Source organism: Malania oleifera, chromosome 10 (assembly GCF_029873635.1).
Source record: "Malania oleifera isolate guangnan ecotype guangnan chromosome 10, ASM2987363v1, whole genome shotgun sequence".
In the NCBI taxonomy this organism is placed as follows: Eukaryota; Viridiplantae; Streptophyta; class Magnoliopsida; order Santalales; family Ximeniaceae; genus Malania; species Malania oleifera.
The window spans coordinates 6,346,202-6,373,784 of record NC_080426.1 but is presented as its reverse complement, the minus strand read 5'-3'; the positions used below and the strand labels follow the sequence as shown (position 1 = coordinate 6,373,784).

The window sequence follows — 27,583 nt, the reverse complement described above, 5'->3', positions numbered from 1 at the left end:
GGTAAGAGTCACTTAAAGTGAAATGCAATACAATGTTAAGCCATGAATATGAACAAATGCGTATGATTGAATAATGATAGAAAAAATGAAGTATTATGATATTATAAGTATGTATGTACGTAGAACATGTTACGATTGGGCAAGGCGTACTTTCGCCTGAGGGCTTGCTGAGTAAGGCGAGTGTACTAGAAGCTACAGATGTGACAGTAGCCGCGTAACGTACTAGGGCAGAGGAAACCTACTTGTATGGGCAGGTAGATTTCCCTATTCTTAGGGCCTTTGCCGATAAACTTTTGAATGAACTGTGTGAGTACGAGATCAATTTATCACTTGAGGACTTACTGAGTAAGGTGAGTGCCTTGGTATGCTTTAGCCGCGACCTTTGGGTTGCCTAAATATCAGAACAGAGGGATGCTACTTGTATGGGCAGGTAATCACCCCTATCCTCAGGTAATCTTGTGGGTTAAACATTTGCATGTGTTTGTTTAGGATCAAAAAATGGTTTCAAGAAATTATGTTAATGATTTGCAAATATTATAAAATGATATATATAATCTCATGACGGCCACACGCTGAGTTTAATATATTGTTTCTTCCCTTACTGAAATGTGTCTCATCCGAATATGAATTTATCTTTTTTTTTCAGGATTTTCTGGAAATCGAGCTTTGAGAGTTCGAGGTTTTTATAACATTATTGGGAAATAGAAAAAGAAAAGGGTATATTTCTATGCAAATTTTGGGATGCAAATATTTATATTTTACGTCCTTATATTTTAAGTCTGTGGAGAAAAGAAAGTTTGTAAACATACTAAAATGTTTGGGAGATATATGTAATTATGGAATATAAGGGATTTTATCAGGTATAATGCATCGGACCCAAATTTAAATATCAATATTTTTTGGGTCATTACATTAAGTCCACTTTCTCAACATGAATTTATCAAAGTAAAGTAATGAATATACAAACACCATGTGACAGCTCAAAAGAAAAATAAATATGCAACTTTAATAAATATATGTGTGTGTATTTATTTATTTACTTATATATAAGTGGTTACTATATATGCGTGCGTTAGTTATATGTATATACACACATACATATATGAATACTTGTGTTTGTATGGCTCCATGTGTATGTGTAAAGACTCGGAAATTTGAAAGGATTAAAATAATTTAGAAAAAAATAAATAAATAAAATAACAAACAAATAAATAAAAGGAATGACGTGGAAAAAAAATTAAAAAAAATTAAATTAAAATTAAATTAAATTAAGTAACTAAATTATTAGTTGTTAAATTAAATATTATTACATTGGATTTAAAAAAAATATAATAATTAAAATAAGATATATATATATATATATAATATAATAATTAAAATAAGATATATATATATATATATATATATAAGTAAGTTAATATATATATATATAAATATATAAGTTAAAGTAATATAATATATATATATATATGTAAAGTTACTTTTACTGAAGATAAGAAGAGAAGAAAGAAGAAGCAGAGAAGCAGCGCACGCCCCCCCACCCCTTTGAAATTTCTTTCCTGCCAGCCGCAGCCACTTCCGTCTCCGTTTCTGTCTCTCTCAATTTCTCGGTAAATTTGCAGCGGATCGGGAAACGGAAGGTGCCGTTGGATTCTTGGTTCCGCTGCCGACATTTCTACTGGAGCAGATTGGTCGTGGGAACGACTTAGGCACTGCTCTTGGGGAAAGGTAAATTTTCTCAATTTTCTCAATTTTACTTTAAATCTGCTGTTAAATCGGCGAACTGGTACCACCACGTGGTTCGAGTCATCGTCGTCGTCATTTTTACGTAGGTAATTTTTCAATTAGGATTTTCTAGGCCCTACTCCAAAGTGAGAGTGGGATTTGGGAAATTTAGCAAATTAGTTAAATATGTGGGTATAACTATAAATTAAAAATTATAACCCTAGAAAATATTTAAATAGTATGTTATTTAGAAATAATTTAAATAAAATTAGGATTTTTGAATCAGGGTTCGAGTAAGCGCCGCGGGTGTAATTTTGAGCCCCGCAGGCATAATTTAGAAAATTAAGTGGGAGTGTTAAATATTAGTTTAAATGTTAATTTGATGTGTGTGGAGCCTAGAGAAGGCTAGATGAGTAGTATTTTGGGGAAATGAATTAATTAATTTGGGAAATTTGGTAATTTGGTTATATTTAAGGATATATTTAATTATTTAGAATTTATGGGCCTAGAAATTATTAAAATAATATTTTATTCTGAAATAATTTATTAGAATTAGGAATTTAATTTCAGGATCCGGGTGAACGCCACAGGCATCTTTTCGGGGTCCCTGTTGGCGTATTTCAAGAAACAAGGTAAGGGAGAAATTTATATATTAAATCAGGTTTTTCATGAATTAAAAATGAACATGTGTTATTTATGTATATATGTTTTTTTTATATGGGTTTAAAATATCAGCCATGAAATTTATGTTTTCTGAGCCTAGAATTGTTGATATAGTTATGTATGTGTAAAAGTAAACAAACGAAAGTGAAAAGAATTTTCTAAGGAATTATGTAAGAAATGAAGTGTATTTTGAGCATGTAAATGTTAAATGTGGGTTGACTTATTTTATAAGGAATATGTATGAATTTTACTGCTAAATTGTGTGGCATGAGAATCTGTGCAAATTATATGTTAAATGTATGAGATGCAGGCTAAGTAAGTAAAACAATGAGAATAAAATATGATATGGACAATGTTGCCTGTGTATGTTAAATGCAACCATGTAAATGTAAGACAGCTGAAAAAGAGCCATGTTAGCAGATCTAACACACTTCTGTGTAGACTAACTGATGACAGCTAAAAGGAGTTGTGTTAGCAGATTTAGCACGTTTCTACGTAGACTAATTGATGATGGCTAAAGACCAACTGTAGTACGAAGTAATGAAATAAAATGTTATGCAATGAAATGACTAATGAAATGACAATGAAATGAAATGACAAAGGCAAATGATGTAAATAGGAAAAAGTCACTTAAAGTGAAATGAAATGCAAAGTTAAGTTATGAACAAGAATGAATGTACATGAATGTAAAATGACAGAACAGAATGATGTATTATGATAATAGAAGTATGTATATATGTAGAATATGTTATGATTGGGCGAGGCATACTCTTCGCCTGAGGGCTTGTTGAGTAAGGTGAGTGCACTAGTAGCTTCAGATGTGGCAGTAGCTGCATAACACACTAGGGCAGAGGGAACCTACTTTTATGGGCAGGTAGGATTCCCTATCCTTAGGGCCTTTGCCAGTAAACTATTGTTGAACTGTGTGAGTACGAGATTAATCTACCACTTGAGGGCTTACTGAGTAAGTTGAGTGCTCTGATATGTTTTAATTGTGACCTTAGGATTACCTAAGTATCAGAGCAGATGGGTGCTACTTGTATGGGCGGATAATCACCCCTATCCTTGGGTAATCTCGTGGGTTAAATATTTACATGTGATTGTTTAGGTTCAGAAAACAATTTCAATATTATATGATGATTTGCAAATGAAATAAAAATGATATCTATCTATCTCATGTTGGCCACACGCTGTTTTAATATGTATATTTCTTCCCTTACTGAGATGTGTCTCACCCGAATATGATTATTTCTTTTTCAGGACATCCTCAAGGTCGAGCTTAGGGAGCTCGAGGGTATTTAGCATTTTGAGGGACTTAAAGAGAAAGGGTATATTTTCAAAACACTTTAGGGGAATGTAAATATTTATGTTTTAAGTTTTTATGTTTTAATCCTGTTGAGAATAGGATGGTTGTGAAAATACTGAAATGCTTTTGGAGATGTATGTATATATGGGAATGCAGGTGTTGGATGGATACTTTGGATTATAGATAGAAATTAGTAAACTCTGGTATTGTGTTATATGGAGATTATGATTATGTTTTCCGCTGCATATGTTAGGTTTATTTATGATTTATTAGGGATATGATCAAGTTTAACGCACCGGACCCGGGTTTAAGGGTTCGGGGCGTTACAGTATGTGTGTGTTGGTTTAGTCTTGTTTTTACTTGAGAATCACAAAAAAAATTTTAAAAATGTTGAAAAATCCAAAAATATGAGTTTTGTTGCATGGGTTCCATAATCTATTTCTAATTGATGACGGGATAAAAGGAAGAATTATACTATATAATACTTTCTATCCCTTATCCTTAGGCTTGGCAAAGGTTTGAACCTTTGAGAATCACATGAATATTTGAGAAGGATTAGAGTTTCGACCAACAAAATTAGGCCAAACGAACCATGTTTAGTTCATTTAGTGTCAGAGTCTTTTTTTTCTTGAATATATTTTCGAAAAATACTAAAAAAAAATTGTGTTTTTATAGTGTTTTCTCGATTTTCAATAAGATCGATGATGAAATCCTAGATTTTCAAAAATCATGCATCTTACCACACTTCATTTCAAAATTTTTCATTTTCAAACTCATTTTTTAAAATACTGCTAATACGAGTTTGATTTATTTTTCTTAAAACTTTGGTTTTTCAAGTCAGTAATACATGTCTAACCTTTTCAAACCAATAGTTTTTCATCCATCATCATATTTTCATCAAAACTAAGGATGCTAAGATCAATCCCTTTTAGAGCAATATTATAGGCACCTTAAAGCCATGTTTGTAATAACTCATAAAATTTACACAAGATCTCGTCGACGAATACAAGGAGCTTGTCGACGAGTACATAAAGGGGCCTCATCAACGAAGCCATGCCTCGTCAACAAGAAGATACCAAGAAGGGTTTTAAGCAGTCTGAAATTCGTCAACGAGGAAGGAGGGTTCATCGACGAAATTCCTTAAGAACTCGTCGATGAGATGACGTGTCTCGTTGACAAATCCGAGCCTATAAATACTTCTAAAAATCAAATTTTTACAGAATTTACAGCGCGGGAATCTTCTTTTTCTCTCTCTACGCCCCTCTCCCCTTCTCTCTTCGATCTCGGCTCCATTTCTTGTCGGATTGAAGATCTGAGGCCACCACGACGCTCCTGGCGAAGTTCTTTGCAAGTTTTCCAGAATTGATCATGGGGGAAGTTGGTTTGAAATTCATCCCAAATTTAGGGTAAGGTGTTTTATTCATAATTTGCTTTTCCTGCAGTTATAGGAAATGTTGTATGTAGGAAAATACTGATGTTTTGTTCTAGGGGATGTCGTTTTCAGGGTGTTGAATGAAGAACTCTGCGGGTATAGAGCTAAAGTACAGTAGGGACTTTTCAGAGATAAGGTAAGGGAAATATGCTATGTTAAGAAATTTGAATATGTTAATAGAAATTTTACCAACATGTATGTATACCAATTATGATGTAGTTTTTCAGAATATGTGTTCTAAAGTATGTGTGGCCTGAGTAGATAATATTTGATGTAGAACTTTATACAGTCCAGTATATGAAGTTATACAGAACATACAAATATTGTCAGATATTCACAGAGATTATACAGACAGATATACGTACATATCAGCTTTTATTCAAAAAGTTTCACAAAACAAATATATATCCATATATATGTATATAGATGTTTACTCAGATCAGTATGTTATAGTTTTATACAGATCAGTATATTACAGATGTTTATCCAGAATAGTATATTACGGTTTTACTTAGATCAGCATATATAGCATTTGCAATATGTCATGTTTCCTATTACCATAACAATAAGAGTATACATACAGAGTATATATATATATATATATATATATATATATATATATATATATATATATATATGTATTTCATAAAAAGATATACAGAGATAACATCAAGATGTTATAGATACAGAATATAGAGATTACATAATTTACAGAAAGATAGTGTTATGGTAATTTTGAAAACATGATGAAAACAGTAAAAGAGTATATATGTATATATATAGTATCCGATCCCTAAGGAACGATTACAGACAGATACAGATAAAGAATACAGAGCACGGTACCGTTGCTATATACAAAATAGAGTGCAACCACATATCTCAGATAGTGTGTGGGTACAATCAAATTGTGCTCGGAGAGGATGCAGCTCCCCGGTTCACTGGGTTGAGGGGGCCAGTTTGACGAGGTAGCAGCTAGTCCCGAGCCTAGGAGTGGATGCAGTTTGGCCGGACTGAGGTAGTGTAGAGTATGATGACTTACCAAGAGGGCCGACCAGAGTTAAGTTCAGCCTACGGGCCGCACAACCCTGTCATGAGGGGTCAAATCATGACATACAGAGTTCCAGAGATAAAGCATAGTTATGTATATGTATATAGTTTTACAGCTTTGTTGTATATAGTATGATATTAGCAGTATGAATGATAGAAAGTTCAAATGATACATATGTTTTAAGCTACTATACATGTGATATATGTGTATTTACCAGATTATGCAGTTTTACATACTATTATTATAGTTTTACGACTCGGTCGCCATACACTAGTAATAGCATATTTCCACTTACTGAGCGTTGTCTCACCCTATTATCTTACTATTTTTCAGGTGAACCAGTTAGGCGAGCAGATCAGGCTCATAGATAGAGTGATTTCTTGATAGCCCTGGTTTTAGGGTGAGTTTGTGACTGAGTTTTTTATTTTTGGGATAGGTGATACTGGAGGGAGTTGTTTTATAGGACTATGGTCTGAATGTATTGAACTCTGGTATTGTATAGTATGTATGGATGTATGATTTATGTTTCCGCTGGGTAGGTATGAATATTGTATACGAGATTACCCCGGTGCCTGCTAAGGCCCGAGTTTCATAGTAGAGGGTATCATAACAATTAATATATATAATATGAAGGAAAAAAAATGATATAAATTTTGAGGTCGTTACAATGTTGGAGTGCTCACACAGTGATTTCATCACTTGATGACCAAAAGGGATATTTTCTCTCTTTTATTTTTATTTTTTTTTAAGGCAATACCTACATAATTGCTGTAACTTCTACGAACGAGTGTCGTTAGGAGTATTGAAAGATTGATCATCACTGTGACAATTGGATAATTACTTTCCCTATGCACAAATGTACTCTCGACCTTATTTTCTAGTTTTCACAAACTTTTTGGAAGGTTTTTCTTTATTTTTCTTCTATTTTAAAAAAAAATAAGGCGGCGACTCTGTTTTTAAATGTTTTTACCCATTTTCATAAATAAATAAATAAATAACTCTTTTTCTTTCTCGTTTGGAGATCACCAATCCCTCTTCGTCACCCCCTTCAGATAGAATTTGATATTGACAAAGAAGTGAGCATGACTCGTAAAAAATGACCCATTTGACGAGCACCGCTTATGAGGCACTAAAGAAGTGAACACGACTCACCAAAAATGGTTCATCTGATGAGCACCGCTCATGAGGCCCGAAGATGCCCACTTGATGAACACAGCTCTTAAGACAACACTAAGTGAGCACAACTCACCAAAAAAAATGGCTTGGATTGGACCAAAAAAGTCAAAACAACTTGAAAATAAGTCCAAACCATCCAAATGGTTAAAATGAGGCCAAAATTGCTTGTATTGGTACATCCCAAATTACTCTCAAGTTGGATATGAGCAAAAACTCAAAATTCGAAGGGAGAAGACAACTGATATAGCCAACTTTAATAGGGTATATCAATCAAAGATCAAAGTCAATGAACCACCATTATTCCCCCATTATAAATACATTTTAATTATACCAAAACTTCTCTCCTTCAAATAATTAATCATAAATACTGAATTTAATAAAAGTATGATCTCCACTATAATAAAATGGGTACTCCGAGAGGAGGTAAGCCTCAAATTCCTATCTATTCTATCTTATTATTGTAATCTTATCCTTTCACACTCCTTGACTCAATCATTAGAGCAATTCCCCATAGTACATCTCGGGTCCTCAAAACCTCTCTTATTTGATTGCGTGCAGGTGGTCATGGTTAGAGATTAGTCTACATTAACCAACCAATTTTTGGCAATAACAAGACTATCTCAAAATAAAAATCAATTGAGATGAGACTTTTGAGCATGCCACCGACAGTGATGAATATGGTCATATGGATGTTGTAGTTTCTAAACGCCGTTAATTATTTTCTATTGCTAAATGTTGTAAATTTTATTAAATTTAAATCTCAGTCATTGATTATAAATAACTTCAGATGGTACCCAACTTGGAGCGAGGATGATGGTCATTCCGTACAGAGGAGAGGAGCCATGGCCTACAAAATATTAATTATTTTATTTATTGTTTCGTAAATTAACTCATTTCTACCTATTATCAAAACTTTTAATTCAATTATTACTTAATTCATTATCAATATCAATTAAAAAATAAGTTATAAATTTAATAGATTTAACTCCTTTAATAGATTTCTTTAAGGACATAGTAAGATTAGTGTCAACACTCCTAATTAATAAAAAATCCAAGCATGACAAGCACTATTATACTAATTTCAAGCAATGAAAAACAAATCAAGTAAAAGATTAAAAAAAAAAAAGATAGCTAAAAAAAATTATATTTCCTATTCATGCTTGAAATTATAAAAACATATGTAAATACACTAAGGAAAACCAAAAAAAACAGGAAATATTTAAAAAAAAAAAAAGCAATAATTTAAAAAAAAAGGAAAAAATATATGTGATTACTTAATTAAATTATTTATAACAATTAAAAATTAGATTACGAAATTAATTTTTATAAAATAGTTTAATTTAATTAATAGATTTTTTAAGCACATTCCAAGATTAGTACAAACACTCTTAAACAACCAAAAACCCAAACACATCAAGTGTTATTGTTGTGTATATTTCAATTAAAGTAAACGAATCCTATAAAAATATGTAAAAAGGAGAAGATAGCTAGAAAAGAAATTATACTTTCTCCATGCTTAAAATTTCCAAAAATATAACAAAAAAAGTAACTGAGCTTTAAAAAATAAGAAATATATATATATATATATATATATCACATAAAATTAAACAAAAAATATGGATTAAAAATGTGTAATATTAAACAAAAAAACCATTAAAATATATGTATATGAATTATCAATTTATTTTTAATTTAAAATTTTTTTTTGTCATTTTTACTAATAATTGTCTATTTTTACTCTCAAATTTTTTAAATCCTCTTTGGTCACAACTCCCTAGAGGTTTAACATTTTATATAAAATGGAAGTGTACATTGTTTAGTTATTTTTTTATTTTTATCTTACCTTAATGTTGAACTCTTATTTTTATTGCATAGTTTGTTTTTTGGTTTAGGAGTGAGTTTTTATGACATGAATTCTTCAATGTCTTTATGTATGTATTCATTGTTTAATTGTTTTACATACCCGTGTATATTTTAAATGAGATATGATATTTGGTGAATCGACACTTAGTTTAATTAGTCGAAAAGTTTTAAAACCCAATTCACCTTCTCTCTTGGGATCACACCAATTCCAACATTTTCAATTCCTTCTACACTATTGCAAGTGATTTTTCTATCTTTATTCCCAAATTTTGTAAGTCATAGACCAATTATATGTAATTATGTTGATTCAAAATATCATTTTTTTCCTTTTTTTGTTAATATGCCAATTAACATCAATATATATAGTATGCAACATAATAATGTTATTTAGAATATTGATTCAATACTTAAAGTTTATCTTATGCATAGCACAAAACCTTTGACGACATTGGTATAGAGAAGGAAATTGGATAAGAATAAGGAGGTGCTCCTTGTGGTATTTATGAGATTTTTGGGAGCAGCTGATTAATTTATTGGAGGGAGTAGACTTTTCGATTAAACATTGGTATAGAGAAGGAAATAAAGTGGTAGATGTCTTGGCTCGTCAAGGTGCTAGGAGGAGGAATAGGTTGTTTACAAATAGTAGTTATCTCCCTAGAGTTATCAAAGGGTTATATAAATTGGAGAAGATGGGTACGACTTATTTGAGGTATGTTTAGCTGATTTCCTGTTGATTTTGGTCTATACTTTATGTTATTTATCTTTTATTTGTTTTGTTGCGTGATATTTGGCTTGTAGGTCCTTGTTTTGTTTTGTAATTTTTTTTTTGGCTGGATGTTGATGTTGTTTTGGGAGGCCTTTAAAGGTTTATCTTTTGTCCCTCTCTTTAAATATCTTGTAACCACGGTATTCCTCCGCCAAAAGTAAGGGTTTATCAATAAATAAATGGAGGTCCCACCCTTCTTAAGAAAAAAAAAAAAAAACCTTTGACTACATACATATATTAAAAGAATTCAAAGAGAACAGATTTGATAAATCTATGGAGAGTTAATTTTCTCTTATGATGATGAAATTTGAGAAATAAATAAAGCAATGGGCACGTGATTAGTTTTATTATTAATAATATTTTTGGTTGCTATATTAAATTTAATTTTGCTTTACTTAGTTACAATGTTTATCAAAACGGCTAATAAAACATGCCTATAGTGCAGGCTTATGCATTTTGCTTTGTGATTCTCAAGTTAGATTTAGTTAGAAAATTTTAATACCGTGTTTATGCAAAAGGAATGTCATAATATAAGTTTATTTCTTAAAGTCTTAAGTCTCAACCTTCCCAAAATAGTTGAGAGTTGTATCATACATCTGTAGGATTTATATCCCAAAAGATATGTCCCACATGAATGATGTGGATCCCACATATAGGGAATGTGTCCCATATGATAAGGATATGAATTAATGGTTGTATGGGTTAACTAAAAGGTTAGCTTATTTAATATGAGAAATTAATGGTGGAAGTATGAAAAGATTCCTATACATAAATATTATAAATATATATATGTATATAATATATATATATATATATAAATATATATTAGCTACTATTATGGGTGTAGCTATAAGGGCATAGGAAGAAAGGAATTGTCCTCTCTCTGCCTCTATTTCTCTAATCATCAGGAGATCCCATAGATCTGGTGAATGAAGGAAAGAGAAAGAAGAGAAGTGGGAGAAACGATTTCTTCAGATTCTCCGGGTGTTCTTTTTGATAGGTTCGATATGACTGATTCCGGTATGTAAAGTTTACAGTTTATGATTTATTTATTTTTCACATAAAGTAATTGATGTGAAGTCATGATAATTGAAGATCCTTGGTTGCAATATATTTATGAAAATTTTCTAACACGTGGTATCAGAGCCAATGTTTGAAATTATCATGATCTTCCTTACATGATAAAGATCGTTTCTTTTAATCCCTTACAATCTTGTTATGGGATTGTGTGAAAATTTGTGTTCATAATATTTTCTGGAATCGAACTGAAGAATTCATATGATAAATGATTCCTGAAAATATATGTGATATTTGATGGATTTATGGGGTTTTTTGTTGGTTTGAAAATTTTCTTACATATGGATCGTTGACGGTTTTCCCCTATATAGTGATATTAAAGTAGGGCTGCTGAATGATATGCATGCATAAGTTAGAGAATTTTACATGAAAGTAAGTTAGTAAAATTCTTATATTGAGGAATTGATTATCTGTTGTATATTATGGATTGGTATTTTGAAATGAACTCTGAGATGAATATGAAACATTGCATAGATAACTAGTTTTTTAAATGTATGGGCTGCCAGTTTTTTAATATATGGGCTGCCAGTTTTTAAATGTATGGGGCTCCAGTTTTTTTTAATATATGGGCTACCAGTTTTTTAAATGTATGGGCTTCCAGTTTTTTTTAATATATGGGCTGCTAGTTTTTTTTTTTAACATATGGGCTGCCAGTTTTTTTTTTAATATATGGCCTGCCAGTTTTTTAAATGTATGGGCTGCCAATTTTTTAATATATGGGCTGCCAGTTTTTTAAATGTATGGGCTGCCAGTTTTTGAATATATGGGCTGCCAGTTTTTAAATGTATAGGCTGCCAGTTTTTGAATATATGAGCTGTCAATTTTTAAATGTACGGGCTACAGTTTTTTTTTTTTAATATACGAGCTGCAATGTTTTTAATTAATGGGTTGAAAGATTTTACATAAAATAAAATAAAATATTAATCTAAGTAAAATTGTCATTGTGAGAAATTAATTATCTGCTTTAAACTTGGATTACTTTTGCTGAGTATGGAGTCAATTAATGTTTATATTATGATTAGCTTGTTATCACCAAAGTGATTTCGATAAGAAAAATTATAAACATTGTATTGAGAAATAATCATAATAAAATTATTACAGAATGATTATTTGAATATTATGGCTGGCCCAAAGGTGCACCAACTTTCAAATAATCATTGATTTAATCAGGATAATTAATGAATGATAGTGAGATTGGGATGCCTGTCCAAAGGTGACAGACCAATCAAACTTTATAAAGGTTATCAATTATGTCTTGATGAATGAAAATTACCAGTAAGTGTAAGGATTAGTATATTGCATAAGTTGATCCAAAGATTGAACGCAATTTACTAATGAAATGTTCTAAACTCAAAGCATTAATGTAGTAGCATTTTGTATTATTGCAGTGTCTGTTCCTATTTCATTGCATTCGTTGGCTTCTTCTGTTCCAATCTTTAATGGGACAAATTTCTCTGACTGGAATGAACAGATTTAGTTTCACCTTGGTGTTCTGGATCTGGACTTAGCTCTGCGAATGGATAAACCAGCTGCTATTACTGAAACCAGCAATTCGGAACAGCAAGTTTTGTATAAGTCATGGGAAAGGTCGAACAGATTAAGTATGATGTTTATGCGAATGTGTATAGCAAATAATATTAAATCAACACTCCCTCAACTAGATAACGCAAAGGAATATCTTGAGGCAGTGGAAGATAGATTTCGTTCAGCTGATAAGTCCCTTGCAGGAAGGTTGATGGCTGAACCACAATGAAATTTGATCGCAGTAAAGGAATGAATGAACATGTCCTAGAAATGTCTAATCTAGCTGCTAGACTTAATACTTTGGGAATGAATGTTAATGAAAACTTCCTTGTTCAATTTATTTTGAACTCTTTGCCTCCTCAATACGGGCCTTTTCAGATTCACTATAACACAATTAAAGAAAAATTGAATGTGAATGAATTGACAAGCATGTTAGTTCAAGAAGAGGCAAGACTCAAACAACAGGGACAACATTCAGTAAATGTCATAAGTCACGCAGCTGGAAGTAAAGGAAAGAAAATAAAGAAAGGTTTAAAGAAAGATCCATTGAAGGTGGCGAGTAAACTGTAACGACCTGCTTAATTAACTGATTTTTTTTTTCCACTGTAATAATTATCATACTCTGATACCATAACATTATCCTAAGCAGCGAGAAGCATAATCATATAAACAAAACCTAAACCATTACATACAATACCAGAGTTCTGAAATGTTTTGCAAAATATACAACATAACTGTATCCCCAAAAATTGCCCTCAACTAGTTAGGGTAATACAAAAATACTCCCAAAAATGATACTCACTCTCTGTCAGGGCACTACTGAAGCCCTTCTATTTGCGAGACTGATTTGCTTGCCTACCTGGATCACCTGAAAAATATATCAACACTGGGATGAGCCAACATTCAGTAAGAGAAAATATGCTATTACTAGTGTGTGGCAAATGTGCTACTACATATCATAAAATCTGTTTCATATAAACATGAATAACTAAGTACAAAAGTACAGTACAAATAATAAAACACACCGTCCCTTTTCCCTATTGCTTAACATATCAGTATTATGGTTATAATTCAAAATACTTCTAGTGTATATAGTAGGATCCCTGTTTTTGTAAATCAATACGTAAGTAATAGTAATTGAAATTGTTCCTTGTGGCTATCTGTGTCATGACATGCCCCTCATGACGAGGTTGTGAGGCCCGTAGGCTGGATTTACCCTGGCTGGCCAATCAGGAATAAATCACTGAACTTCGTCAATCGACCTACCCACCTCAACCTAAACCCTAAACCCTAAACCCTAAATCCATATCTGGATAGGGAGTCTAACCTCTTCAAGGGCCTAGGTGGTCGACCATACCACGTATATCTAAATAGGTGGTTGCACTCATATAGTAACATAGTATTTGTAGCAACGGTACCGTGCTCTGTAGCTGCAAGTCCAACAGGGTCTGATATCGTATAATATATTTTTATATACATGTCTATCTGATTTACCCTGATTCTGAAGTACTGAAATAACCATGATACTGCATAACGTACTGAAATCTGAATAATCATAACATGGAACTGCATATTCGTAATACTGGAATTCGTGTTATCATGGTACTGAAATTCATAAGATCATGGTACTGAAATATCGTAAAATCATGGTATTGAAATTCGTATAATCATGGTACTGAAATGCGTATAATTGTAATACTGAAATTCGTAAAATCATGAAACTAAATTCATAAACATATCCCCGTACCATATACATAATCATAAGTCACACCATACTAAAATACATAATTTTCATAAATAAATAAACTGCATAATATTCAGAACTTTCCTAGCATAGCATATTTCCCTTACCTTATCTCTGAAAAGCCCCTACTATACTTTAGCCTGATACCCGCAGGGCCTCCTACAAAACACCCTGAAACCAATATTTTCCAGAACTAAACATCAGTATTTTTCTACCTGTATGATTTCCTATAACTACCATAAGGCCAAAAGGAGACTAAAAGGCCTTACCCTGAATTTGGGATGATTTCCAACTTTGATTTCCCGACGATCCGCTCCGGTAGGTGAGTAGAGAACTCCGCCAGGAGCGTCGTGGTAGCTTCGGATCATCGATCCGGCTACTGGTGGGGCCGAAAACGAAGAGAGAAGGGAGAGAGAGTCGTAGGAGAGAGAGAGAGCGGCGAAAGAAATGACAAAATCCTGGTTTTCCCCATTTTTATACTGCCGGATTCGTCGACGAGACACATCACCTCGTCGACGAGTCCTTCACAAAATTCGTCGACGAAGCCCTGTATTTTTCGACGAAATTTAGACCACCCCCAGACCCTCTCTCGCTATTTTCTCGTCGACGAAGTCCTGTGTTCGTCAACGAAATTATGAAGGCCTTCGTCGACGAAACCCTATGTTCGTCGACGAAGTTAGGCAATTTCCTGAAATTATTTTTATTTAATATTATCTCCAAAATACAATGTCGTCGACGAAGTCTACGGCCTCCTTCTATTTCTGTATCTATTTTCTCTCCCCCTTATTATTAAAATGCTATTATTCTTTGGGTTGCTACAACTTCGTATGGTGGTGAGGCTCGCAGGAAGGAACATTATGGTCCCAAGTGTTACTTTTGTCGTGGTTATGGGCATTTAAAGAAAAATTGCTCGAAACGCAAAGCATGGTTCGAAAAGAAAGGTAAGCCTTTAGCTTATGTATGTTTCGAATCAAACATGACACAAGTTCCTTCTAACTCTTGGTGGATAGACTCTGGTTCTACTATTCATGTTTCCAATTCGATGCAGGGATACCTTACAATCCAGAGCGTAAAGGAAAATGAACACATGATAGTCTTGGGGAATGGAAATCAAGTGCCAGTTATGGGTGTTGGAACTGTTCGGTTGTATCTTGAATTGGGTCATTGTTTAGACCTGTTTGATACTTTGTATGTTCCAAATATTTCTAGGAACTTAATTTCCATGTCTAGATTAGATAATGACGGTTATGGTTTGTATTTTGAACATAAAGGTTTTCGTATTATGAAAGGTGACTTATGTGTTGGCTCTGGTATTTTGTATGAGGGGTTGTATAAATTTAATCTTAATGAAAAGTTTGCTGAAACACTCCTCACTCTGCATCATAATATTGGAACTAAGCGTAGTAGAATAAACGAGAATTCCTCTTCCTTGTGGCATAAAAGACTGGGTCATATATCCAGGGAATGAATGGAGAGATTGGTAAAGGATGGGGTTCTCACGAACCTTGATTTTACTGATTTTGATGTATGTATTAATTGCATTAAAGGAAAGCAAATTAAACATACAAAGAAAGGAGCCACAAGATGTAAGAATCTATTGGAAATTGTTCATACTGATGTGTGTGGGCCTTTTGACTCACCATCTTTAGGTGGAGAAAAGTATTTTATCACCTTTATTGATGATTTTTCACAATTTGACTATATCTATTTGTTGCATGAAAAGTCTCAAGCAATAGATGCTTTTAAGGCATATGTTGCTGAAGTGGAGCGACAATTAGATAGGAAAGTGAAAATCATTAGATCTGACAGAGGTGGTGAGTATTATGGTAGGTATGATGGCATAAAACAATGTCTAGGACCATTTGCTAAATTCCAAAAACAACATGGTATTTGTGCTCAATACACAATGCCTGGTACGCCTCAGCAGAATGGTGTGGCTGAAAGGCGGAATCGTACTCTTATAGAAATGGTTAGGAGTATGTTAAGTAATTCCTCAATACCCATTTCATTATGGATGGAAGCCCTTAAAACAGCAATGTATATGCTAAATTGGGTTCCTAGTAAGGCAGTTCAGAAAACTCCTTTTGAATTGTGGACAGAAAGGAAACCGAGTTTAAGGCACTTTCATGTTTGGGGTTGTCCAACAGAGATTAGAGTCTATAATCCAAATGAAAGGAAATTAGATTCAAGGACATTTTATTGGATACCCAGAAAAGCGTATAGGTTTTACTATCATAATCATAGTATGAGAATAGTTGAATCTAGTAATGCAAAGTTCCTTGAAAATGATGAAATCAGTGGGAGTGACATATCGCGAAATGTGGTCATTAAAGAAATTCAGGTTCCTATACCGATATCTAGACCTTTAACAGACATTGTTGTTCCTTTAGTTGTTGAAAGGCATGATAACACTGAACAATAGTCTAATGATGTATCACTTGGTAATGAAAATATTACCATCGAGCCAATTGCAGAACAATCACAAGAAATAGCATTAAAGAGATCTCAAAGAGTAAGGAAACCAGCTATTTATGATGATTATTCAATATATCTGCAAGAGGATGATTATGATTTAGGAACTAGTAAGGATTCAGTTACGTTTTCACAAGCCATTGAAAGTGATGATTCTGAAAAGTGGATCAATGCCATAAATGATGAGTTGAAATCTATGGAACTGAATAAAGTCTGGGACATCATTGATTTGCCTGAAGGGTTTAAAACAATTGGGTGTAAATGGGTCTTTAAGACCAAACAAGACTGTAATGGCAACATTGAACGATATAAAGCTAGACTTGTAGCAAAGGGTTTCACTCAGAGGGAAGGTGTTGATTATAAAGAGGCATTTTCTCCTGTGTCTAAAAAGGACTCTCTTAGAATCATTATGACTTTAGTGGCTCATTTTGATTTAGAGTTACACCAAATGGATGTGAAAACTGCTTTTTTAAATGGGAATTTAGATGAAGAGATATATATGGATCTTCCTGTAGGTTTAATGATTAAAAGAAAAGAGCACATGGTTTGCAAATTAAAGAAATCAATATATGGACTTAAACAAACTTCCAGGCAATGGTATTTTAAGTTTCATGATACCATCACGATCTTTGGTTTTAAAGAAAACACTGTATATCGGTGTATATATCTAAAGGTCAGTGGGAGCAAGTTTATCTTTCTGATTCTATATGTTGATGATATTTTACTTGCCAGTAATGATCTTGGCTTATTGAATGATACCAAGAGATTTCTTTCTATGAACTTTGAAATGAAAGATATGGGAGAGGCAACTTATGTGATTGGAATTGAAATATTCCGGGATAGATCACTTGGATTGTTAGGGTTGTCTCAGAAAGGATATATTAATAAAGTTCTAGAAAGATTTCACATGGCTGATTGTAAACCAACTCCTACTCCTATTTGTAAAGGGTACAAGTTCAGTCTAAAAGATTGTCCGCATAATGAATTCGAAAAGAAAAGTATGGAAAATATTCCTTTTGCATCTGTTGTTGGGAGTTTGATGTATATGCAGACTTGTACGAGACTAGATATTAGTTTTGCAGTTGGGATGCTCGGGAGGTACCAAAGTAATCTCGGAATGGAGCATTGGAAAGCTACAAAGAAAGTCTTGAGGTACTTAAAAGGAGTCAAACACTGTATGCTCACATATAGGAGAATAGATCAGTTGGAGGTGTTTGGCTACTCTGACTCAGATTTTGCTGGATGCGTTGATAGTCGTAAGTCAACGTATGGCTATTTGTTCCTGTTAGCTGGAGGAGCAATATCATGGAAGAGCGCCAAACAGACTATTATAGCAGCATCTACTATGGAAGCTGAATTTGTGGCGTGCTTTGAGACCACGATTTAGGCTTTGTGGTTGTGGAACTTTATCTCAAGACTTGGGATTGTCGACAGTATAGCCAGGCTGTTGAGAATTTATTGTGATAATTCTGCAGCAGTCTTTTTCTCCAAAAACGACAAATACTCTAATGGCGCTAAGCATATGGAGCTCAAGTATTTGGCCGTTAAGGAGGAAGTTCGGAAACAGACAGTACTTATAGAACATATAAGGACTGAGCTCATGATAGCAGATCCTTTAACGAAAGGATTGACACCAAAGGCATTTAAAGAACATGCTGATCACATGGGTTTTTGTTGTAATCCTTGATGTATAATAGTGGATCTTTATGTTTTGTTCTATAATATGTATAATGATATCAATAAAAGTGTTTCTGAACATTATTTTTGTTTACCATAAATCACGTGATTATAGAGATGGTTCACTGTTAAATAGAAATGGTCTTTGACAAAGACATTAAAGGGACAGTATGGTAACTTCCTATTATAGATCATAGTTAAGTGGTTTATTATTTTTGTGGTACATGGAAGGGAAGATGTCGCTCTAATGATATTTACCGCCATGACTCGTACTAATGGGTTGCTTGATTATGATATTATGTTAATCTCATTGAAAAGTATAAATAAGTTAATGTTTTGTGCACATTATGAATGTTTGTTAATCCATATTAATATCATTCATATGGGCCAAGTGGGAGAATGTAGGATTTAGATCCCAAAGGATATGTCCTACATGAATGATGTGGATCCCACATATAGGGAATGTGTCCCATATGATAAGGATATGAATTGATGGTTATATGGGTTAACTAAAAGGTTAACTTATTTAATATGAGAAATTAATGATGGAAGTATGAAGAGATTCCTATACATAAATATTATAGATATATATATATATGTATATAATATATATATGTATATATATACATAAATAAATATATATTAGCTACTATTATGGGTGTAGCTATAAGGGCATAGGAAGAAAGGAATTGTCCCCTCTCTGCCTCTACTTCTCTAATCATCAGGTGATCCCATAGATCTGGTGAAGGAAGGAAAGAGAAAGAGGAGAAGTGGGAGAAACGATTTCTTCGAATTCTCCGGGTGTTCTTTTCGATAGGTTCGATATGGCCAATTCCGGTATGTAAAGTTTACAGTTTATGATTTATTTATTTTTCTTATAAAGTAATTGATGTGAAGTCATGATAATTGAAGATCATTGGTTGCAATATATTTATGAAAATTTTCTAACAACATCTTGTAAATATTTTGAGCTTTGTTTTTTTTTTTTTTTCCTAACATGATAATTGTATGTTCCTTCATTTTTTAATATATATATATATATTATCCACATATTAGTATCTAAAAATAAAAAATTCTCAAAACACTTTCGCTCCAATGCCTTAGGGCTTATGGCTTTGCCTTTTAAGGTTTAAAACGCCTCGTATTATGTTTTGGCCTTTTAAAATATTGCTTAGTTATATAGAAAAGCTACGAGTATTGATCATTAGAATTTTAATTTTATTTATTCAAATTTACCAAAAAATTAGCATTGTGGTTTTAGATGATTGCATCATTTTTTAATAATTGGATATTTGATTTTTTTAATCATTTAGGTCAAACATTTCTCACGTGTAATATTTAAGTTTTTAAACGAAATTAGGAATATTAAAAATTGCCACTATAATTTTGCACCATTTTTTAGCATACATCCCAACATTTAGATTTTTGGACTTTAATACTAATGAAACTATCAAATAATAAGTATTTGGAAACAAAAGAGTAATAGATAATTTGGATAGATAATCCATATGTAATGTACTAAAAATAGAGATTTGCGTAAATTAATATTTTGGTATTTGATGCATTAAAATGTTTTAAAATAATTAATTTTTAATTATAAATTGAGTAAATAATATTGCTTACAATACCATTACATTTTTTTAGATTTTTTCTCTTCTTTGAGTCCATTGGGATTGAGAAGAGTGATCATCTAGAGTTACATAATGCTCATCCCCCATTTCAACTTTTTTTGTATCCCTTCTTTTCTTGATATTAAAAATTAATACCTTCATAGTGAGAGCTTCATGCTCAAAGAAAATTTATTTTCACATATTATACTTGTGACGATTCGAAAAATTTTACTCTAAAATTCTCTGATACCACCTGTAATATACGAAAATTTCAATTTATAAAAAGTCACTAATACAGACAGTGGAAGACCTCCAATGCAAATTATTAGAGTATTAAACTATCTCTTTATGACAACAATATTTCCAGACAGTACAATTAACATTCCTAATATTCTAAACTCATTACAACACAATTAAATTAATAACAATTCTAAATAAAACCTTCTATCCCATTCACGCTTCCATTGTGTTACTCTAATTACTGTTATACTTCTCATGACATCTGAAAAATATTAAATAATGATGGGGTGAGACACCTCATAGTAAAACATAATACATTAGTATCAGTGTGTGACAAATGAATTTTATTGTACAATCATTTATATATATTTCTTATATTGCCCCTAAATAAATGCCATCGGTATCAATAATATGATGCATTTCAGATAAATCTACTAACGTAGGTTTTCATCATATCATAGATAATTTAATTCACACTTCTATAGCACATCGATATACACACAACGCCACATAGGTCATCTGCCTTGATTTATATGCCACAACTATTTATATGTCACACAGACTATTTGCTTCTATTTATATGTCATACACACTATTTACTTATATTTATATGTCACACGGGCTATTTATATGTCACTCAAGTTATTTATATGTCATACATGCTATTTATATGTCACACAGACTATTTGCTTTTATTTATATGCCACACAGACTATTTATATGTTACACAACCTATTTATATGTCACACATGCTATTTATATGCTACACAAACTATTTATATTCAGTCATTTCATATTTCTTAATTCGATGCAAGGTCCAACTTTCCATAAAACGAAATTAAACTGTCATATCATATTTCTGTATAAAATCATTATTCCATAACTGATCACGGCATTAAACCAGCTAAACTATCATAATATATTGATCATGACATTAAGCCGACAGAACTATCATAATATAATTCCTTGATATTTATAACATTTTTTGAAAATCATTATCATATCGTACTTGTTATGAATAAACATAAAATATTCTAACAAACTCATTTATGCGATAAAAATAGTTATACTCATGCCACACAGTTTGAGCGATAATCCATAGTATATTAACTGTATGGAAAAAATATGTTTTTACTGAAAACAAGGGTATGATTAATTTCACTTATTTAATTTAATTCCATTATATTTCAGAAAAACCCGATTTAATCAAATCCCTGCAGTTTAATTTAACTCCAAAATATTCCCAAAATCCAAATTTAATCAAATCTCTGTAGTTTAATTTAACTCCAAAATATTTTCAAAAATTTAATTTAATCAAATTCATATAATTTAATTAAATCCCTGCATTTTAATTTAACTCCAAAATACTCCCAAAAATCTAATTTAATCAACTCCCTGTAATTTAATTTAACTCTTAACATATTTTTAAAAGTAAAATCTGAACATAAATATAATTTGTAACGTCCCTCAATTTCTAAATATAAAATGTCACATAATAGATAAAATGATCAATTCGAACCCGTGGGTAGCGGAGATATCTGTTAAACACAGCGAAAAACCGAAGCAGCAGTAAAATAAAATCTCAATCATTCAACCATGAAACATAATACCAGAGTTATATACATTCCCAAAATACTGTATTTATTTAAAATCTTTCAAAAAGTCAAAATGACACTAGGACCTTTCAACAATAATCTCCTAGTCCTAGTTCAACGCTTACCCTTCTAGTAGGGAAGCTCCACTCACTCAACGGCGGCCTTGACCCGTCGATTTCTTTGGGTTTCCTGAAATATTAATGTTGGGGGTGAAACACTTCTCAGTAAGAGAAAATAAACTAAATACAACTGTGTGGCAACATGAACATTTAATGCATTTTACATATACAGTACATTTCATAAATCGGAAAAACGTTCATCATATCTTACTGAATAATCATACATTTTTCATATTTGTTAATAACTCATAACGTACATAAAACATCTGCTATAACTGTAATACTGAAAATATATCTAGGATGAATAGTTAGCTAATGTCATGTATTACCCCCCATGACGGGTTGTGCAGCTCGAAGATGGGACCCGACAATAGCTAGCCGACCACTACCGAGTCAAATATGTCTGTAAGTACGATGAGCCCGCCACACCCTGGTCCGAACTGTCAGGTGGACGTCCACACTCTACTGAAAGTCACATCGACTATCCATCTCCCATCCCCTCGTGGGATGGTTAGTACTAATCTGACGTAAATATCTGATCTACATATATAGCTACGGTACCGAGCCCTGAACTGAACTAAACTAACATCCTGGTTGTAATAACATATAATACATGAACATACATAACATCATCACGGCCTCGTGTCGAAAACATAGATACGGCCTCGTGCCGAAATCATACGTATAGCCTCATGCCAAAATCATAGTAAATACGGCCTCGCGCCGATAATATAAGTACGGCCTCACGCCGATAACATAAATATGACCTCGCGCCAAAACATAAATATGGCCTCGTGCCGAGAACATACATGTGGCCTCGCGCCAAAATCATTTCAGGTATTTATATTCTGAAAATAAATCAATTATCATATATTCATCAAACTCAATATAGCATAATTCGTCTTTTCAAAATACCTGAAAATATGTTTTGCTCGTAACATCATTCATATCATGATTCGCTTCACATAAAAATAATGTCCATGCCACACATGTGCTATTAAAAATCATACTTCATATTCTAGAATCATACTTTCCTATCATCTCATACATATATATATATATATATATATATATATATATATATAAAATATATATTTTAATCATCATAGCAGTATTTTCCCAATCGTACATTACCTTTATAATACACAATATAACATATGCTTTTTCTGAAAATAAATTTACTCATAATCAATAATAATTTGCATGAAAAATTACTGCTTTAATTTATTCTCTTACCTGGCTACTGAGAAAGCCCCCAAAATATCCTAGGCTAACCCCCGTATGACTTCCTGATTAACACCCTGAAACTTAAAACTCCCAGTATTAAACATCAGTATTTTCATCCGTACATCAATTTCTATAATTACCATAAAGTCTAATTTGGCTTAAAAAATCTTACCTCAACTCTGGGATGATTTCCTACTTCGTTTCCCCAACGATCCGCTCTGACAAACTTGTAGGAAACTTCGCCAGGAGCGTCGTGGTAGCCTTAGATCTTCGATCTGGCGTAAAACTAGCCCAAAATCGAAGAGAGAAAGTGAGAGGGCCGAAGAGGAGAGAGAGAGTGTGAATAGGAAGCTTGCAAATGAATAAAAATAGGATTTTTCATATATATATATATAGACAGCAGAATTCATCGACGAACCTAATCTTCGTCGACGAGTTCTTCATAAATTTCGTCGACGAGTCCCCGTATTCGTCGACAAAATTCAGGCTGCCTCAGAACCCCTCTCAGTATTTTCTCATCGACGAAACCTTGTGTTCGTCGACGAAATTCTTAAAGACTTCGTTGACAAAACCTTGTGTTCGTCGACGAAGTTTGGCAGCTTCCTTCTTTATTTTATTTTTCCATTCCCTTTTTTTTTATCATTTAAATTCCATTTTTAATTCAGGTCGTTACATAATTAATTTCACATATTCAATTTAAAACGGACATATTTTAATTAACATAAAACTAATTAAATTCACGTACTCAAATTCAATCGAAAATATTTTTTAAATAAACCCGACATAATTTATTCCCCTTACCTTAACCTTGAAGTAGTGCCTACGACGTCCCAACGACAAAATCTTCTCGATTAAAACATTGGTGGTTGAAATTAGAATTTAGGGATATTTTCCGTTCTTCAATCGGCACACATTTCATCGAGAAAATTGAGAGAGAGAGAGAGTTTGAGGAGAGAGAGAACAGAGAGCTTGTAGAGAGAGAGACGTCTAGGGGGTGGTTTCTTGAAGCATCCTGATAACATATATATATATATAAATATATATATAATATTAATATAACATTATAATATGATATAATATTATATTAATATTGTAATAATCCGAAAAAAAATTAATTAATTAAAATTATTAATCAATTAATTAGTTAAGCATTATTAAATTAACGTATTATATAAACAAATAAAAAGAAATAGTATGGAAAAAAAATTAAGAGTAATTATTAATTAATTAATTAAGTATTATTAAATCTAATGTATTAAATAAATAATATGATATATATATATATATAAATAATATTATTATATTATATGTAAAGTAAGTAAAGGCAAAAAAAAAAGAAAAAAAAAAGGATAAGGAAGCCTTAGAGAGGCTTCTTGCGAAAAAACAGAGAGAGCCTTTGCGCTCTCCGTCGCCTCTCCGTCTCCGCCTCTCTCTCTCCCCTCATTTGTCGTGGGAGAGACATAGGCACCATTTACAGGGAAATGTATATTTTTTTTAATTTCTTAATTTTTCGTTAAATCTATTATTAAATCGAGGATCAGACACTATCACGTGGTCCTAGTCGCGATTGTCATCATTTTGGGGTAGGTAATTTTTCAATTAGAGTTTTCTAGACCCCACTCCAAAGTGAGAGTGAAATTTGAGAAATTTGGTAATTTGACTATATTTAAGGGTATAACTATTTATTGGGTATTTAAGGGTCTAGAAAATATTAAAATAGTATTTTATTTATGATTAATTTAATGGAATTGAAATTTTTGATTTAGGGTTCGGGTGAGCGCCGCAAGTATTTTTCGGAATCCTTGTTGGCATAGTTCAAGAAACCAGGAAAGGGAAAAAATATAAATTAAATCAAAATTTTTATAAATTTAATGAAAAATAAATTGTGTTATATATACGTGTATATGTTTCGGTATGTGTTTAAAATGTCAACCATTTAAATTATGTTTTTTCGAGTTTAGGGCTGTTTATTAGATACGTATATGCAAAAATGAACTGATAAAAGTGGGAAAATATTTTCAGGAAAATTATGTAAGAACTAAAAGGTATTTTCAGTATATAAATATTAAATATTGGTTGACTTATTTTACAGGCAGTGTATGAATTTTATTACTAAATTGTGTGGCATGAGTAAATGTAAGTTTTGTACAAATATATGTTAAATGTATGAGATGTAGGTTAAGTAAGTAATGCATTGTGAATAAAACATGATATGGATTATATTGTTTGTGTGTGTTAATGCAATCATGTAAACAGTTGAAAAATGTTGGGTAAACAGCTGAAAATTGTTAGGTAAAATAGCTAAAAATACTGAGTAAAATAGCTGAAAGATGTTAGGTAAATATGTAACAGCTGAAAAATGTTGGGTAAAACAGCTTAAACATGTTGGATAAATGTATGACAGCTGAAAAATATTAGATAAAACAGCCGAAAGATGTTGGGTATGAAATGAAATGAAATGAAAGGGGAAATGAATGAAATGGAAATAAAATGTGAAATGTGAACAATATAAAATAGGAAAGAGTAACGTAAAGTGAAATGAAATGAAAAGTAAAATATGAGAACACGAACAGTTAAGAGATACAGAATAATGGCAAACAAAATAATGTATTATGGTATTATCAGTATTTATGTTAGTAGAACATGTTACGTTTGGGCGGGACGCACTTTTCGCCTGAGGGTTTGTTGAGTAAGACGAGTGCACTAGTAGCTTCAGATGTGGCAGTAGCTGCATAACATATTAGGGCAGAGGGAACCTACTTGTATGGGCGGGTAGATTTCCCTATCCTTAGGGCCTTTGTCGGTAAGCTATTGTTGAACGGTGTGAGTACGAGATCAATTTAACACTTGAGGGCTTACTGAGTAAGGTGAGTGTCCTAGTATGCTTTATTAGTGACCTTAGGCTTACCTAAATATTAGAGTAGAGGGGTGATACTTATATGGGTGGGTAATCACCCCTATCCTTGGGTAATCTCGTAAATTAAATCTTTGCATGTGTTTGATTAGGTTCAGAGAATGATTTCAATGTTTATGAAAATGTTTTACAAATGTTATTAAAATGATATTTATATACCTCATGATAGTCACACACTGTTTTAATATATTGTTTTTTCCCTTATTGAGATGTGTCTCACCCGAATATGAATTTATCTTTTTCAAGATTTCCTCGAAATCGAACTTTGAGAGTTTGAGGTTTTTATAGCATTATTGGGAAATAGAAAAAGAAAATGATATATTTCTATGTTAATTTTGGAAAATGTAAATATTTATGTTTTATATCTTTATGTTTTAAGGCTATTGAGTAAAGAATGATTGTGAAAATACTGAAATAGTTTGGGAGTTATGTAGATTTATGGATATGCAGGTGATGGATGATTACTATGGATTATAGATAGGAATTAGTAAACTCTGGTATTATGGTATTATATGTATGGAGATTATATTTATGTTTTCCACTGCGTATATCTTGATTATGGATTATCAGGGATTTTATCAGGTATAACGCACCGGACTAGGGTTTATGGGTTCGGGGTGTTACATTATATTAATATATTATATTATATTATATTATTTAATTACTAATTAAATAATCAAATAATTTAATTGAATATTAGTTTTACTATTTTTTAGTTTTTATTTTTTATTTTTATTTTTTATTTTTTAGGATCATTTCCATGCATATTGTTTTCTAGGGCGTTATAATACTGCATCCCACGTCTTTCTTATTTGTATTGCTATAGCCCTTTCTAATTTTGCATTGATTATGCCATAAATACAATTTCCTTTTATTCACTAAACTTAGTTTTCTAAATATTTTTACACTAAAACCATAAGTGTGACCTGCACTTTTCTCTTTCAATCATTAATCTTGAATTTAATGAGTAAAATTCATTGATACCCTCTTTGAAAAGAATTTTCACACCGACACTCTTTGTTTGTGATACGCACATGCCACCTTTCCTCTATGTAATGTAAAGAAAACCTAATTTAGTTCATATACGAAACCTAATAAGGATTTTGAATATCAATCATTTGGTCAAATCATGTGTGTTGATATTAATGTTATTTGTTTTAAATTAAAAATACATTTATTAATAAATATTATATAATAGTCGTCAATTTTTATTTTAATTCGGTATACATTAAATTTAATATGTTAATTTTAACATTTTTGGAATATTAGTTACTATTTTAACGGGTGCGTATTTATCATGCTGGAAGTTATACTTAAATTTATCTATATAAACTATGATCCACCTTCATTTCAAGATACAACTTTTCTTCTTTGAAATAACTTTACCTTCCACTCTTTTTTCAGA

The 27,583-nt window shown here is 32.0% G+C and overlaps 1 protein-coding gene across 1 annotated transcript; it reads left to right on the top strand.

Annotated features, from left to right (window-relative positions):
* The first annotated feature begins 16,569 nt into the window (after window positions 1–16,569).
* LOC131165982 (secreted RxLR effector protein 161-like) lies at window positions 16,570–18,183 on the top strand. The gene is made up of 2 exons (XM_058124184.1): window positions 16,570–16,665; window positions 17,848–18,183. The coding sequence occupies exons 1-2, from the start codon at window positions 16,570–16,572 to the stop codon at window positions 18,181–18,183; spliced, it is 432 nt and encodes a 143-aa protein (XP_057980167.1).
* The last annotated feature ends 9,400 nt before the right edge of the window (window positions 18,184–27,583 follow it).